At 39.6% G+C, this 15,325-nt stretch overlaps 1 protein-coding gene across 9 annotated transcripts in view; it reads right to left on the bottom strand.

Moving 5' to 3' along the window:
* Positions 1–3,076: 3,076 nt before the first annotated feature.
* The window catches only part of dlgap4 (DLG associated protein 4), a 459,488-nt gene continuing 447,239 nt past the window's right edge, over positions 3,077–15,325 (bottom strand). For all 9 annotated transcript variants that reach the window (XM_062978819.1, XM_062978818.1, XM_008110023.3 and 6 more), the window contains 4 exons: positions 14,686–15,095; positions 13,441–13,532; positions 10,423–10,575; positions 3,077–7,291 (listed from right to left, as the gene is read on the bottom strand). In XM_062978819.1, coding sequence (XP_062834889.1) covers positions 7,073–7,291; positions 10,423–10,575; positions 13,441–13,532; positions 14,686–15,095 — 874 coding nt within the window. In that variant the 3' untranslated portion in view covers positions 3,077–7,072. The remainder of the gene's footprint in view (positions 7,292–10,422; positions 10,576–13,440; positions 13,533–14,685; positions 15,096–15,325) is intronic.

Here is a 15,325-nt window from a genome sequence, read left to right on the forward strand (position 1 = left end):
CCTTGCAATACAAGTTACTGGTCACATTCAACCATTATTTCACAGCTGCCATTCGTCACCTACTTCATAATTACTGCTTAGTGATGCCTTTTGGTGATGGGTGATATAATGAAAGTCTATTTGGAATATTGCCTAGTGATTTTGGACTTACTGTAAGCCACTATCACTGCATTCAATGTGGTGGACAGTAACATCGTAGGTGCAAAGCTCAACGGCAGCAGTACCCTACATGTGACACCATGGGTGTGCTATCCATTGCTGTGAAGATACTTCAGGGGCCTAGATAGGCTTGCCATTGGTGGGTGTACCAGAGCAGTAAGGATTGGTGGAATCGGTTCATCATGTTGGCATGATCAGCCAAACCATGGCTCCACTACTGCAGAATGCCCTTGCTCCAGATTCTTCAAGATAGTAGAGCTGCTTCGTCCACAAGTCCAAAAACAGAACACTGTCATGAGGAGAATCATTTCTGTGGTGGAAGGGTCACTGTTATTTCTTGACACCTAGCAAATATTGCTCTTACTGCCTATCAGTTTAGAGTTGGCTAATTTACTGTTGTGGGCATTTTTGTGGAAGTCATTCTGGCAGTTTTTTTTTTAAAAAAAAACTTGCACCACCATCTTCAGAAACAACTTTGGAAAGTGATGGAGCAAAATGTTCATTCAGTTGCTGTTGGATGTGTTATCTGTGTACATATAGACACATATTTGTCTAATGGTACTTTCAAAATAGCATTCTATAGGTACCCACAACTATATGCATTTATATCAGAAATGATCTCTGAAAAGCCATGAGAAAGGCGTTTAAGTTTCTACAATGCAATTGTGACAACACTGTTCAAAAATGGTCTTTATGAAAGAAAGAGGAAAGTGAAATAGCAGGCTTTAAAGGCAGCCTTTAGTGACAGAATCAGAACTCCAGCTGCTTTTTAAAAAGTAGGCCATGTATGCTTTACTTGGAAGAGCTATTAATGGCTTGTCACATTGGCATCTTGTACTTCCTGGGATTTTATGTGCTTTAAAAAAAATAGAGGATGTTTTTTTCACCTAAAGTTATGATTTGGGTTGTCAGTCCTACTGCAGAGAATGTACTGTGAAAAGACAAAAAACATAATGCTTATAGTTTTCTGTACTACTGTCTGCTTCCCTGCCCTCCCAGCAAGCATGAGCACAGTTAATGGTGTCTTGTATTCTGAAATTAGTCTCCACTGTAGCTGTACAAAAAGTATCAAAATAAAGCCATGTGCAGAATGAATTAAGAGTTTCCCTCTTGGGTAGTTTTTCCTCAAGCTGGTGCCCTCTGTTGACTTTACTGCTCATCAGTCCCAGCCTGCAATGATGGAGGATTATGGTAATGGACATAGGCGACACCTCTGGATGGCACTCTAAGCAGAGATGTGCTGCACAATTTAGAAAGGTCTTTTAAAGATCGGCATATAAACTTCCAGCATGTTTTCACAGGTTTGTAGCATTGTTTTGGCAATATTGTGACCTGCCTCGAGCTGTGAAGAGAGGCAGGCAAGAAATATTATTATTATTATTATTATTATTATTATTATTATTATTATTATTATTATTATTATTATTATTCAGCAATATCCACAGCTGCACAAGCACAAGGGCCATTTGGTCCAACCTGTTGTCTGCCATACTTCACATGTGAAGACCAAGTATAAAGAACAATTCAAAAACATGGCACACCAATAGCAAAGATAGCATCTGGAAAAAATTGCAGTAATTTCTGGGAATATAATATCAGTAAACAGTGTGGCAAATTGGATGTCTTGTCAAGGCTTAAAGATCTCCAGGAGGTTGCAGAAATGGGAGTCTGGGACGCCTTTTACACAGCTAAAATCCAGATTATTTGCTTTAAACTGGATTATCAGGCAGTGCAGAACTCAATAATGTCAAAGTAGATAATGTGGATTATCTGTTTTGACAATTTGGATTATATCGCAGTGTAGAAGGAGCCTAGATCACCCTAAACTGGGAGACCTGGAGTTCAGGTGTGTGGATTCAGGGATGGCAAACCAATATGGTTTTGTGTGTTGATTCAAGCACTGTAGGTTCAGGTGGCAACCGATCAGAAATAGCAGGTGTCTTATAGTTGTTAGTTTCCTTCAGAAGGAATACTGATAAAAGAGCCTTTGAAAAATTAGTCATCCTTAGCCTCAATCAGCACTCCCAGACAAGAGCTGTAGTCCAACAATATTTGAAGAGGCACCTTCATCGCAATGTACATGTTTAGCATTTTTGAGTTTTCTTCCAAGTTTCTCATCTCAAACACTTAGGCTGAGAAAAGCACTAACGCATTAAGCAGAAATTGGTCAATTGGAGAAATCAAATTGTAACATCCCACAAATAGGGTTGGAGGAATGGGGAGAAAAGCACTATCCACAATATTCCCAGAAAATCAGAATTCCAAATAATTCAAGTCTTACCTGAAAACAAAAGGTGTTGAGCAGTATCGACAGCACACCCCCACTGCCATTCCGGGATTACCTCTCATTCAGACAGTAGAATTTGCACTAAACTGAAAATGGGCAGAATAATTTCCACCATCTGCTTGGTTGCCTTTTGCATGCATCTCACTAGAACATTTGGGGTGGTTTTGCATGAGTTCTTGGATTGTAATTCACACAAGTCATAACCAGTGAAGACATTAAATGAGAAATGATGGGAGTTTGTGTGTAACAATAGGAAAGTTGCCCATCTCTTTGCTAGAATCAATGTAAGCAACATGGCCCTGAAATCTGAGTGCTCCAGTACCATCTAATTGTACCACTCATTTCATCAAAATCAGGATTGTTTGAATCAGAACCAGAAGCCATTCTTTACATATTTCCAGAAAAATGCCCCAAATAAAGACAAATTTGTCACACATCTCACTGGAAATAAAATATTCACTTCCAGAAATGATCCCAGAGTATGAGAAGGACTTGAACATCTGATCATGTCCTAGGTGGTTATGTATGGTTGTTATATCCTTTTGTTTCACACAGTGAAGAATAGCCAAAACTTGCTAGATAGATAGACATTGTCTGTGAACACGAATTTATAAAATGCTCTGACCAAGATTTGTTTGTTTGTTTTTTATTAATGACCAATCTGGTCATGCCCTCATGGGTGACAAAAAACATTCCCTAAACTAAAATTCTTGGTTGATTTAGAAACACATTTCCCCCACCCAACTCACTTTATTTTTTCTATATCTGGTTGCCTGCTTTAGAAATTGGGAGTTCATAGAGTAAAGATCACAAACTGCAAGAGACAGTGGCATATAGGTACCAAAGAGGTACCATCTGTTTGTTCGTTTTACTGTAGTTTACAATGGCAGCCAAGTTCACATTACAAAATGTTGGGCTTTCATTTTGTTTTTAAAATATTGTCACAAAATTAACAATCATGGACTTAAAACAGCTGTTTCTTATTGTTCTTTTCTGCCATAAAACTAAGATTACTGTAGGGAAAATACTACCTCTTCTTCATGATTGGGAACAAAACAGGTTATCAAAGCTATGTACATTTGTTTTAAATCCACGTATGTATTAGATAAACAGTACTACAGAAGCAGCTATGGAGCACAGTTTCACCAAATGGGATTTTCAGAGCCATGAGTGATGGCTCACTTTAGATTGTCAAGTGAAGAACACTGAAACCCAGAGAATAGTGTAACTTAAAAGGAAAGGGAGAGGAAAACACAAAATAGTATATCCCCCCCCCCCCAGAACCATTGCTACAAGGGATGAAGTCATTTAAATCACAGCTGTCTTCCTAGACCCGTTATTGGGAAATCACACTTTTTTGTGTGTTTTTGCCCTTGAATTCTATGGGAGACATGGCCAATTGAAAGAAAATGGATAAAAACAAGCCCCACCTGATTCAAGTAGAGGATGGAGATTATCTGAATCGCATTACAGACATGTAGAAGTATTTAAACTCTCTTTAATCCACTTGTAACATTCAGGACCCAGAGGCACAATGGAAATTTAGCAGGATCACAGCCCTTTGAATCTTTTTTTAGAGAAATATATTTTGTGCCTATTGGGCCACCCTGTTTGTGCTCCTAAGAGATCATAGATATTTAGGTGTCTGGAAGGCAGTTGTTTTGATTCCCTGGATAAAAGGTTTGCATTATAGCAGGGGAAATGATGATGAACCAGTGATTCTTTTGCATTTGCTACCTTGTCTTCTCATTACATAAAACCAATTGGAATATGCATGCCATATGCTGTTAAGAAGCCTCTTATTAAGCTTAGAAATATACTGCAGTGAAGGGAAAATTAACAGGTGTCCCATATGATCTGCCTCCCAAACACTGAACTATGCACAAAATCGTGTCATTTTATGAAACTGACATCCATGTCGCTTTCAGTGCTTTCCTAAAACTCTGGAAACAATGACTATCAAATATATTACATTTTTTTCAAGGAAGGGAGAAAATTAAAGAATTTTAAATAGTGGTGAAGTTTTATTGACACTCAGTTGCTTTAAAAAAACAGCCAACTATTTTTGAATTGATTTCAGTACTCCATTTCCCCTGCATGAAAACCCATACCGGTCTACCTGCCATAGTGAGAGTGGCTGAGACTCAGAAATATTCTGCTTATAGTCCTACCTCCTTCACAATGCACTTGTAGAACTCAATATCCTTATTACTCTTATTGTGACAGACTGAAGACACATCCCCCCTTCACTTCACTAACTTTTTCCATGTACGAATAAAAAACATTGTGAACACACCTCAAGTGTAAAGGATGAATGTGCTAAATACATGTATCTGGTAGGTACACATTCCAAGAGAGCTGCTCTTGTGTGTGTGTGTATGTGTGCATGGACTGATGCCAAGACTCCTCTGACACTATGTAATGCGAGAAGCAGTTCTGAAGCAAGTGCAGTGAAAGCTTATCTAAGGTGCAATCTGTAAACTAGTTTATTTGGACTGACTTCGATTTTAAGATTCAATTCCATTGATGAAGTAGGCTAAGACATACCGAGCAGCAATTGGGCCCATCAAGCAAGTACCAGTCTTAATGAAAAACATGACTGTCCTTGGAAATGTGAGTAAAACTAAGTCACATTCCAAGTGTGTCAATTTTTTAATGCAAAGAACTGTGGGACGTAGCCATTTGCTCAAAAGTCAAATCAAGCACCTTCTACCTGTAAAGGCATTTGGGAAGGGAAGATGGGGAAAGAATGGGAATAAATCAATTTTGGATTTGATGCCATGTTATGTATGGCCAAGCTTTCACAGGTCACAAAGCTGCACATTTAAGTGGAGAGGTGGAGAATCTAACACTCTCTATGCATAGACACCAGACACAAATTCACTGACATGATTTAGGTTGTAGCAATTCTTATCCTCTCTTTAAACTTCTAACATGCCAGATATAAAATTCATTTGGGATTTTGTCCACCAGAAGCCATCCACAGAAGAGCTTCTCTCATCCTCCGCAATGGGAGTGCACAGCTCAGAGAGAGATGGAGTGGTAGAGTTTGGTGGGCAGAGGAGAAGTTTAAAAGCAGTTATTTGATTCCTGTCTCCACAGAATTCAATCAAGATAGGGAGTGGAGGGAGGGGGCAAAGTGAACTTTGATGACTGCTTCTCCCTTGAGAACACAAGGGAGCACAGGAAGGAGAGAGAATTACGCAGGGTATATATTCTTGCACACACTTTTACACACATCTAGCTATAGTACATGTAAAAATATATGCTATACATACACCCACTCTCACTGAGGTGCTTTTGAAGAACACCACCTGAATGCGTGCATGAGCAAATGGGCATGTATGTGTACGTGTTAAATATACAGATCCTACTAAGTGTATATGTGCATATGTACACATACATACAGGCAGGCAGGCAGGCAAACTGCCAATCCTTCATCCAGATAACCCCTTCTTATAGCAGCAGAAATGCCATTGCCCTCCATTATTGAATGGACTGTTATTACAAAACATTTTTGATACAGTTGTCTTGTCCCTCCTGTGTAGTAAATACTTCTAACACAGAACCTTGTATACAAGAACCACACACACACAATTGCTGCCAAGGACTGGTAGTGGTAGAAAAGAGGGGAAAGAAGGCTGCGTGAGGCAACATAGGAATCCATCATGTAGTACTTCTGATTGGACACCTGACATGGGAAATCCTTCTTTTGCAGCACCATTCATGGGTGTGTGCAGGCCACGACACTATCTTATTGCACATGTTTGCTTCCAAGGCTCTGTTAACATACTACTCTGTTTACATCCCACAGATCTTGCCCTCCTTTTACATAATTAAACTACAAGCTATATAAACCCCAAAGCCCTGCTGCCTCCCCCAACCCACCCCAGGCCCCCATTCCCAACCCACCATTAGGGGGGAAAATAATATATAATTGAACAAAAGGCTGCTCACTAGCAGAGTGCAACAACAGTACACACTGAACAGGTGTTTTCTTCTGGAGCTCTGTGGAAGAGTTTACTTCTAACACAGTAAACAACGCCATGCAGAGGAAGATGATAAAAGAAAAGAGGGTTAGGAACTACAGGACAGGAGAAAAAACAAGGATTAGGGATACAACAGGCCAGGGAATAGGAAGAGAGACGGAGAGAAGAAGACAGTGTGGAGAGGAGGACAGAACGAATACAGTGAGGCGAAAAAAGCGCAGCATGGCAAGTGCCCAAGGCTTTCCCCCCCCCCGAAATAGTTGTCCTTTTTCATGTAAACAAGCTAATAATTCTTCTTAGATAGAACAAGTAAAAAGATTGCAGTTCCAAGTCTAAAGGACTGTGTTTCCAAGAGTCTGTTCTGCCACACCACAGCCAGTGTGAAGGGTGCTGAGGGGATTAAAACCAAACCACAGGACCAGGAAGGGAATTTTCTTTCAAAATCTTCATTATTTAAAGCTGGAGAGAGAGGGGGGAAGAGAGAGGGGGAGAGACGGAGAGAAAGCCAAATTCGGAGCCCTTTGTAAGGTTGGCTCTGCCTTGTCTCTAGACCAAATAAATCACACTAAATTTAGTGAACCTTTTTTCCCTCTTCCTTTTAATGATGTGAAAAAGAGTTTTCTTCCTCTCCCCTTGCTCAAAGACGGGTCTGTGCCTCAGGGACGTAGATTTCAATGCTGTCCGCACTCTCTGTGGCAGAGTTCTGCCGGACCGAGGCTGCGCGCTTGGCTGCCATAAGGCGCTTGCGTGCTTCCTGGCGCTGTTTATCCACGGAGTCAGAGGCCTTGTCCCGGTTTAGCTGGGATTTAGGTTTGGCTGGCTTCTTTGGCACAGGAGGGGGTGGCTTCTTTTCTTCCTTTAGAGAGTAACAAGCACAAAGTCAAGAAAGTGCACACAGGTTCCCATTTTTCTCCTTACATGTTTATAAGCAGCTTTGTTTACTATCAGAGATTTGTGCCAAAAATTCATATGGCCATTCAGCACACTGCCACTGGAGAGCTTTCTTTATTTTAAAAATGCTTCTGCAACAAATGAAATACCACAGCTATTTCTTTTTCAAGAAATTGGTATTTTAAATCGCAGGGACTTATAAAATCAGGTTCCCTTAATTCTGAGACAAAAGAACTAGGCTGGACTGAGAATGCATGAATCAAAGCAATTCAGCATCAGTTTTCATCATTCATGAGGGTCAGCCTTGTAATCCAACTTTCAGCATGACTGATGGCCCTAGGACCACAGCACACTGCTTATTATTATGGCTCACCAACATTATTTTTTGGTGTTCCAAGCAAAGACATTCTTATTTTCTCAGACTTTTAAAAATGTATAATTTAATCTATATATATAAAAGGCTTTTGGCATCACGGCGATGCACAAAACAGAAAAACCCCAAACCCCCCAAACTCAAAAATTGGCAACACAATTAATCATCCCTGCCTTCAGTAAGATAAACCACAATTATACTAAAAACACAATCACAACACCAACAACCGCAACAGGCGATGTACACATACGCCACAATCCTCCCAACCCTTTCCGCGCGCGCACACACACACCCCTCGCTCACCCTCTCTCGCGACCTCCACCACCCTCGCGCCCTTCACCCTGTTGCTTCACCTTCCTGCCTTCTCGGCCCACCCGAAAGGTGGCTACTCTCTGTGGGCCTCCTGGTGCCCCCCACGGACCCATACACTTTGCCGCCTTCCCCAGCAGCCGGAAGGGCCACGGAGGCTCCAGGCGGCCGCTGCACATCCAGGCCTCAATTTCCGCCCTTCCCCAACAGCCGACATACATACACACGCACACACACACATCTCCATATCCATGTACACACGCCCTCCTCCGCTACCTCCTCGCCCCTTCCCAGGAGGGCATCTCTTTCCTGGGACGGCGTCCTATGTGAGGCCAGTGCTTGGCGCCTGGCTAGGCCTCGCCTCCCTTCTCAGGCAGCAGGCCCAGCCAAACTCTTCCTCCACCTTTCCCTTCTGCAAAGGGCAGCCGCTCGGAAGCCCAAGGCAGCAGGATGGCGACAGAGGAAAACCACCCTCTGTGGCTGTGCTCCGACCTCAGCCAGCAAAACATTCTGGACTCCAACTCCCAGAAACGCTTGCAAGCTTCTTCAATGGCTATGAATTCTGGGAGTTGAAGACCCAAGCGGTTTCCAGCAATGCCAATGGATGGCGTTCGGGACTCCAACTCCCAGAAACCCTCGTGGATGGTTCAAAGGCCAGGGATTCTGGGAGATGAAGTCCACGGTACCGGTTGAAAAGGCCATTGGCCAGGCGCCAAGGGAAAAAGGACGGCAAAAACAAAGTCACCCTCCTTTTCTATATGACTGGCCTTCATGGTCTCTCAATTAGCAATAATAATAAGAATAAAAATAATCCAATAATAATAACCCAACCACACATCCTCAGGAGTGACAGTTAAACTGACAGTTAAATAATAATAGTAATAATAATAATAATAATAATAATAATAATAATAATAATAATAAATTTAGTAAATTAATATATAAATGTATGTCGTGCATTTGCATATTGTGCATAGTTAATGAGATGTTTTGTGGATGGGCCCAGACGGAGGCGCGACATTCCAATATGTTTCCTTCGATAGAGAAAAATCTGAAATACTGATGTTCATGGATTTTGGGATTGACCTAGATTTGGATAAATATACCCTGTATTTGTATAATAGGGATATTTAATGAGATGTCTTGGAGACGGGGCCAAAGTGTAGACATGAAATTCCGTGTATGTTTGTTTAGATAGAAATGTGAGATATGAATAGTTACGGTTTAAATTTATAATAATAATACTCCTATATGTGACATTGTGCACATATTAATCCTGCCCTTCTCACCCCGATGTAGACTCACAGAGGCTTATAAATAATATATACATACAATACATTATATTATTATCAACGCACAATATCAACATTACATATTATGTACTATATTCTACTATACCACTATACTGTCATATTATTTCTAATAAAAATAATAAAATAAATACAAAAAACCCCAAAATAAAATAATACAATTAAAAATAAAAATAATATAATCAAATAATAAAATATAATACATAAAAATAATAAAAGAATAAAAATACAAATAATAATAAAACAATAAAAATAAAATAAATACAAATAATACAATAAAAATAATAAAACACTAAAAAAATTAAAAACACTCAAAAATTAATACAATAAAATACTATAATAACACAAAATAAGTAAAAATAATACAACAAAATAATAAAATATAATAAATAAAAAACGTAAGTTACAATAACATTAATTTAAAAATACAAATAACATCAAATAAACATTCCACAACTATTTTTAACCAATACCACCACCACTTTGCCACAGCAACGCGTGGCCGGGCACAGCTAGTATACTATACATTATTGCATTCTCTTTCAGTTTTGTTTTGTTTCTAAGCTACGTTAGAATGAATGATTTAATACAATGGTACATTGTATGCAAAATAACAAACTTGGTCAATGCCAGATACGTATGTTACTATATAAAATAAAATTATGATTACATCTGATTACTTGCTAGACAATTCTCACTGGACAAAGACGTAGGTCTTGGTGATTTTTTTTGTAGTTTCAAACCATTTCCAATTTCTGGTGACCTTAATGCGAAACAATTATGGGGCTTTCTTGACAGAACTTGTTCAGAAGCGGTTTGCTGTTGCCTCCCTCTGTGACAGAAAGTATGACTTACTTGAAGTCGCCCAATGGGTTGCATGGCTGAGAGGGGATTTGAAACATGGTCTCCCAGTGTTCTAGTCAAACACTCAAATCATTACACTAGGCTGGCTTACTTTCAAATAAATTCTTAGAATCAAGGCTGTGTGTTGTTTAACCTAGTGTTTCTACACTTCCATTATATTTAAAAATCAAAACAAAAGCCAGCTTCCTCTTGAACTAGTATCACAGTAGTCTGGTTTCTCAAAAAGGATTACATGCTCACCTTCTTTTCTGGTGGCTCTGTCAACTGCCAGCCATTCGCTTTTAAGTGATACAATTCATCAAATTTCATGCTGATGTCTTCAATGGACAATTGTAAGAGATCCCAAAAACCAGCGAGGTCCTGTGCTGTGGGCCTGGGATTGGAATTAGGGTTCTGCAGAAAAGAGAACGCGAGAGAGAAAATCTGTGTCTTGGCATTTCTACTAAATGTTTCTGCTACCATTTAGAGCCAGCATTAAAAAAACCCTGCAAATAAAATTAGTTTTGGGTATAAAAGGTATCTGTCATGCCAATTTGCATGTATGTTCTGGGTGTTATGAATCCCTTTATGTTTGTCATTTATTCTCTTGGTTAATCTCTTTTAATATACAAAGCAACAGATTGTCAAATATTGTGACTAAACTGGATGATACTGCGTGGCCATATTTGGTTCTTGGAACAGTAATTCTGTGGGACCAACACGATACTACATCAGTCTATTTAAAGAAAAAGTATGTTTTGCTCTTTCTGGAGATAACACTTTACATAGATAGCAACACAGAGAGCAACACAGATGGTACCTTTTTTGAAATTTAAGCCCAGTGTACTTTTGTGACCCAGAAAAAGTCTTAAGTATTGGGTAGGATAGGTGATGACAGTGGGATGAGTATAAATGTAAGATACGGATGTACTTAGTTATAGTGTGCCTTTAAATCGTTTATGACTTATGGAGATCCTGTCATAGGGTTTCCTTGGTAAGATTTGTTCAGAGTGAGTTTGTCTTTGCTTTATTCTAAAGCTAAGAGGGTATAATTTGCCCAAGGCCACTCAGTGGGTTTCCATAGTTGAACAGGGATCTGAACTCTGGTCTCCCATAAGTTTCATAATTCAGTGCTTAATTCAGTACACCACACTGGCTTTTAAACACTCATTATAACATGCAAGACCACATCAAGAACACTGTTGAACCAAAACGAATTTGAAGTTGTGTTGTGTTTTTGCCTCAAACTGTATGTATGTATGTTGCAACTTCTTCATTTTGTGACAATGTTCATATGTGAGGGATGGCACTATTTTTTGTTTACTTGTGTCCCTCCCCCCCCCCCCCCCCCCCCCGGGCCCATGTGAGCACTTTTCACACATCAAGTGGTCTGACACGAGGAAAGAGACAGAAGGTTACAGCAGTTGGGCATGGCAATTCTTTAGGCCAAATGTGGAGCATTTTTTCCTAAAGGTACAAAATCCAACTGAACAAATTTTACAGGAATTAAAAAATATGCTAAGGATATGCACTCTTTTGCTATAAAAATGATTTTCCAAGCCCTGTATTGAAGTGATAATTTTGCTCTGTACATAATATTCTACTCCTAGCCAACAATGTGTTGCCACCGACAACTCAGTCTTCATTCTTAAAAATTTGGTACCATTTGGAAACAAACTTTACAAATGTGCCCAGTCGGCACGTCAGACCCCAAAGCCACTCTGGGAATAGGATCTGTCTTCCACCTATAACACTATATAACACAATTTTTGTTCCTGTGTTATAAATGTCATTTCCTAATTGATTCTATCATAAAAACATGGCAAAGTTTTATTAAACTGCAAAAATGATGGTGCACCACATTTGTCTATATTTTTCAATGAATATCTCATAGAGTCTCAACCAATTCAACATAGTTTGTGGCAAGTTTCTGGAGTGTAACAACTACAGTAGAGTCTCACTTATCCAACATAAACGGGCTGGCAGAATGTTGGATAAGTGAATATGTTGGATAATAAGGAGGCATTAAGGAAAAGCCTATTAAATATCAAATTAGGCTATGATTTTCCAAATGAAGCACCAAAACATCATGTTAGACAACGAATTTGGCAGAAAAAGTAGTTCAATACACAGTAATGCTATGTAGTAATTACGGTATTTATGAATTTAGCACCAAAATATCATGATATATTGAAAACATTGACTACAAAATGCGTTGGATAATCCAGAAGGTTGGATAAGCGAGTGTTGGATAAGTGAGACTCTACTGTACTTTCAAAGTACCGCACAATTAAACAGGAAATAACACTTTCTAAACAGAAACAGAACATTTTTCTAATTTTGTTACATAGAGTAATACGTCATACAAAACAAAAAAACTATTATCTGATTTGTGTGGGCACTCTTTGAGTCTATGAAAATACTTCCAGCTCTTATTCCAAGTTCATCAGAATTTTAAATCTAAGAATCTGACTTGCAGATACATATAGTCTTTGAAGGATCTTAAAAGTGTATGGATGAATTCAACACCACAACAAACCAGAGAACAGCAGGAACCCTGGATTTTCACACGCTAGCACTGTCCTAATATGGGCCTTGTGCAATCCCTAGCTCTTCACTAGTTTCTTTTCCAAATATACAGAGAAATAAACCAGAAAACTGCTAGTTTCTTCTCTGAATGTTGGGAGACTGTGCTCAGATTTTGATGACACAATACATAAGCCACGCAGTAAAGCTCTGAGATTTATTTTGCTGCTATGAACTGGAACGACTAGACAGTAAAAACTAGCATAATGTTGCAACCCGTAAGCCAGGGTTTCATGGATTAGCATGTTATGCAGTTCAAATAGGCAACAGGAAAGCATCAGATTTTTTAAATAATTGGGACATGAATTTTCAAAGGGTTAATTTCTTCCTTTTAATGTAGATTTACCTATGAATAGAAATGGAATTTCCATCCACACATTCAGGTATGGACTGCAGCACAAGCAATGGCATATTTGGGAAAATCAAAACATCCCATTTGATTTGTTGACTTGATATCATACACATGTAATTTAGCACCTACATGGTGATTTGAGTGTTCACCATGCTTTGCATACTATGAAATAGTCAGTAAGTCTCCTGCTGTAAACTAGTTCTATACTTTCTCCATAGTGGAGACCAAGGAAAAGTGAAGAAATGGGGTTGTGACAAAATTGTCTATTTTGAGGATTAGGAAGTATCTCTGAGCTTCTAATGTGGCTGAGGAAAACAGATTGTGGAGATTTTCACACTCACCAAGTTTTGGTCACAGAGGCCACGGAACTGCTGGAACTTCTGTGACATTAATAGTTGTGCACTGCCCACCGCACTAAGGACTTTGCCTAAGACTGGAGAAGACAAAAGGTGTATTTAAGATAAAAAGGATGGATAATATTTTTTTAAAGGAATACAAAGAGATTTAAGGGGAAAGTCCCTTCTAATTGTCTTTTAATACAGATATTCTCTTTTTCCAATCACAGAAGCATTTTCTCTCTCTTAGAGCCATAAATGATGAACCACTGAAAGTGAGTCATGGCTCCTTTGTCAGCGTGTGTGTTGTCAGCTCTTGTTCTGCCACCAACAGTAATACTCTTTAATAGTCTCCACCATCAGGAATGGTAGACAGTCACATCAGTAAAAAGATATTTTTTGTTTGCTATAGTGTGCCAGTGAGGTCTTGTGGGAAGAATGAGAAGGCTGACTTCCTATTCTCTCCAAATCCCACCCACAACATTTGAAGCAAAGGTGACAACATCTGGGAGACCAACATTCTGAACATTGATTTGCATCCAGGGATTTCTAATGAGCTGTCAAATCGTTGTTGTAGCTGTGGTTGTGTTCAAGTCGTTTCCAACTTATGACCCTATCACTGGGATTTCTGGGGCTGAGAGTGTGTGACTCATCCAAAAACAACCACGAGGTTTCCAACTGCAAACTTGGAAATCAAACCCTGGGCATTAGAGTCAACACTCCAACTACTACACCACACTGTCTCTGTCTACCTGACTTAATTCTCAGCTATTCCAAGTACACAGTATTTTTTCCTAATACATTCTAAGAATGTATCCATATTTTTTGAACTGATGTGGCACATAAAATTGACCAGGAAATTCTTTGTCTATCCACACCTCAATTACATTTAAAGGTCTAGGCTATGTTTGCAATAACAATTTCTTTGGAATATGAAGCACTGATGACATAGCTGAGGGGGATCACAAAGAAGATCAAGGTATCAAAGTCTTTCAGGTTGTTGCTAGAAACAATGGAATAGCATACACACATATGAGGAAAGCCCAGCTTTGTTACTGAGACTATGCTTGGTTGTTATTGAACCTAAAATCCTAGATAGAAAAAAGTACAAACAAGGACAAAGATAGAAAATGTTGGTCTCAAAAATTAACCCAGCTTCACACTCATTCAGATACTAGCAAGAAGGAAAAGGCCGGACTCCTTCAAGTTTAACATTTCCCTGTTCATCAATGCCAGTTCACAAATACTAACCTTCTTCAGAGAGATTATTCTCTTTGGTCTCTTGGTCCATCTGACGACACCACCCTTCTAACCTTTCTGTCTCTGCCTGTAGCAGCTTTTGAAACCAGTACCCATCCCTTCGGCACGCTCCAGGTTGTGTTGGTTCTGATGGAGTGTTGGTGGAAGTTTCAAGCCAAGGGTCCGGAGGAGGAAGAGAGGAAGGCTCTAGAGCTGGGTCATTGCTATCTCCATAGGAGAGGTTTCTGTTGATCTGGGAGGGCATGGCTGTTTGCCTTGTACTGGCATCAAGGCTGTTGGAGTTGTTGCATGGGGGACAGTCAGCAAGGCTTCTCTCAGATGATTTACAGGTAGAATTATTCGGTTCTTGAGAATCAGAATCTGTATCCTGCTTCGTGGACATGCTGTGAGAGTGGCTGTTGCTACAAAGAGAAAGAGGAGCATGAGAGACTTGTGAGAGGCAGCCCAAGCAAAGGGCTGGATTCCTTACATGGCAGACAAAGACAACATTATGCATTTGTTTATGGCATCTGCAGCTGAACCGCATTTCATTGCCCAACCCTCTCTGCACACAGATACACACACCACACATGCAGACAGACAAAATTATAAGGTTGCCTGCTTACTGCAATAGGGCATCCAAACAAAGGCT

The sequence above is a fragment of the Anolis carolinensis genome, chromosome 4 (genome assembly GCF_035594765.1).
Source record: "Anolis carolinensis isolate JA03-04 chromosome 4, rAnoCar3.1.pri, whole genome shotgun sequence".
Classification (NCBI taxonomy): Eukaryota; Metazoa; Chordata; class Lepidosauria; order Squamata; family Dactyloidae; genus Anolis; species Anolis carolinensis.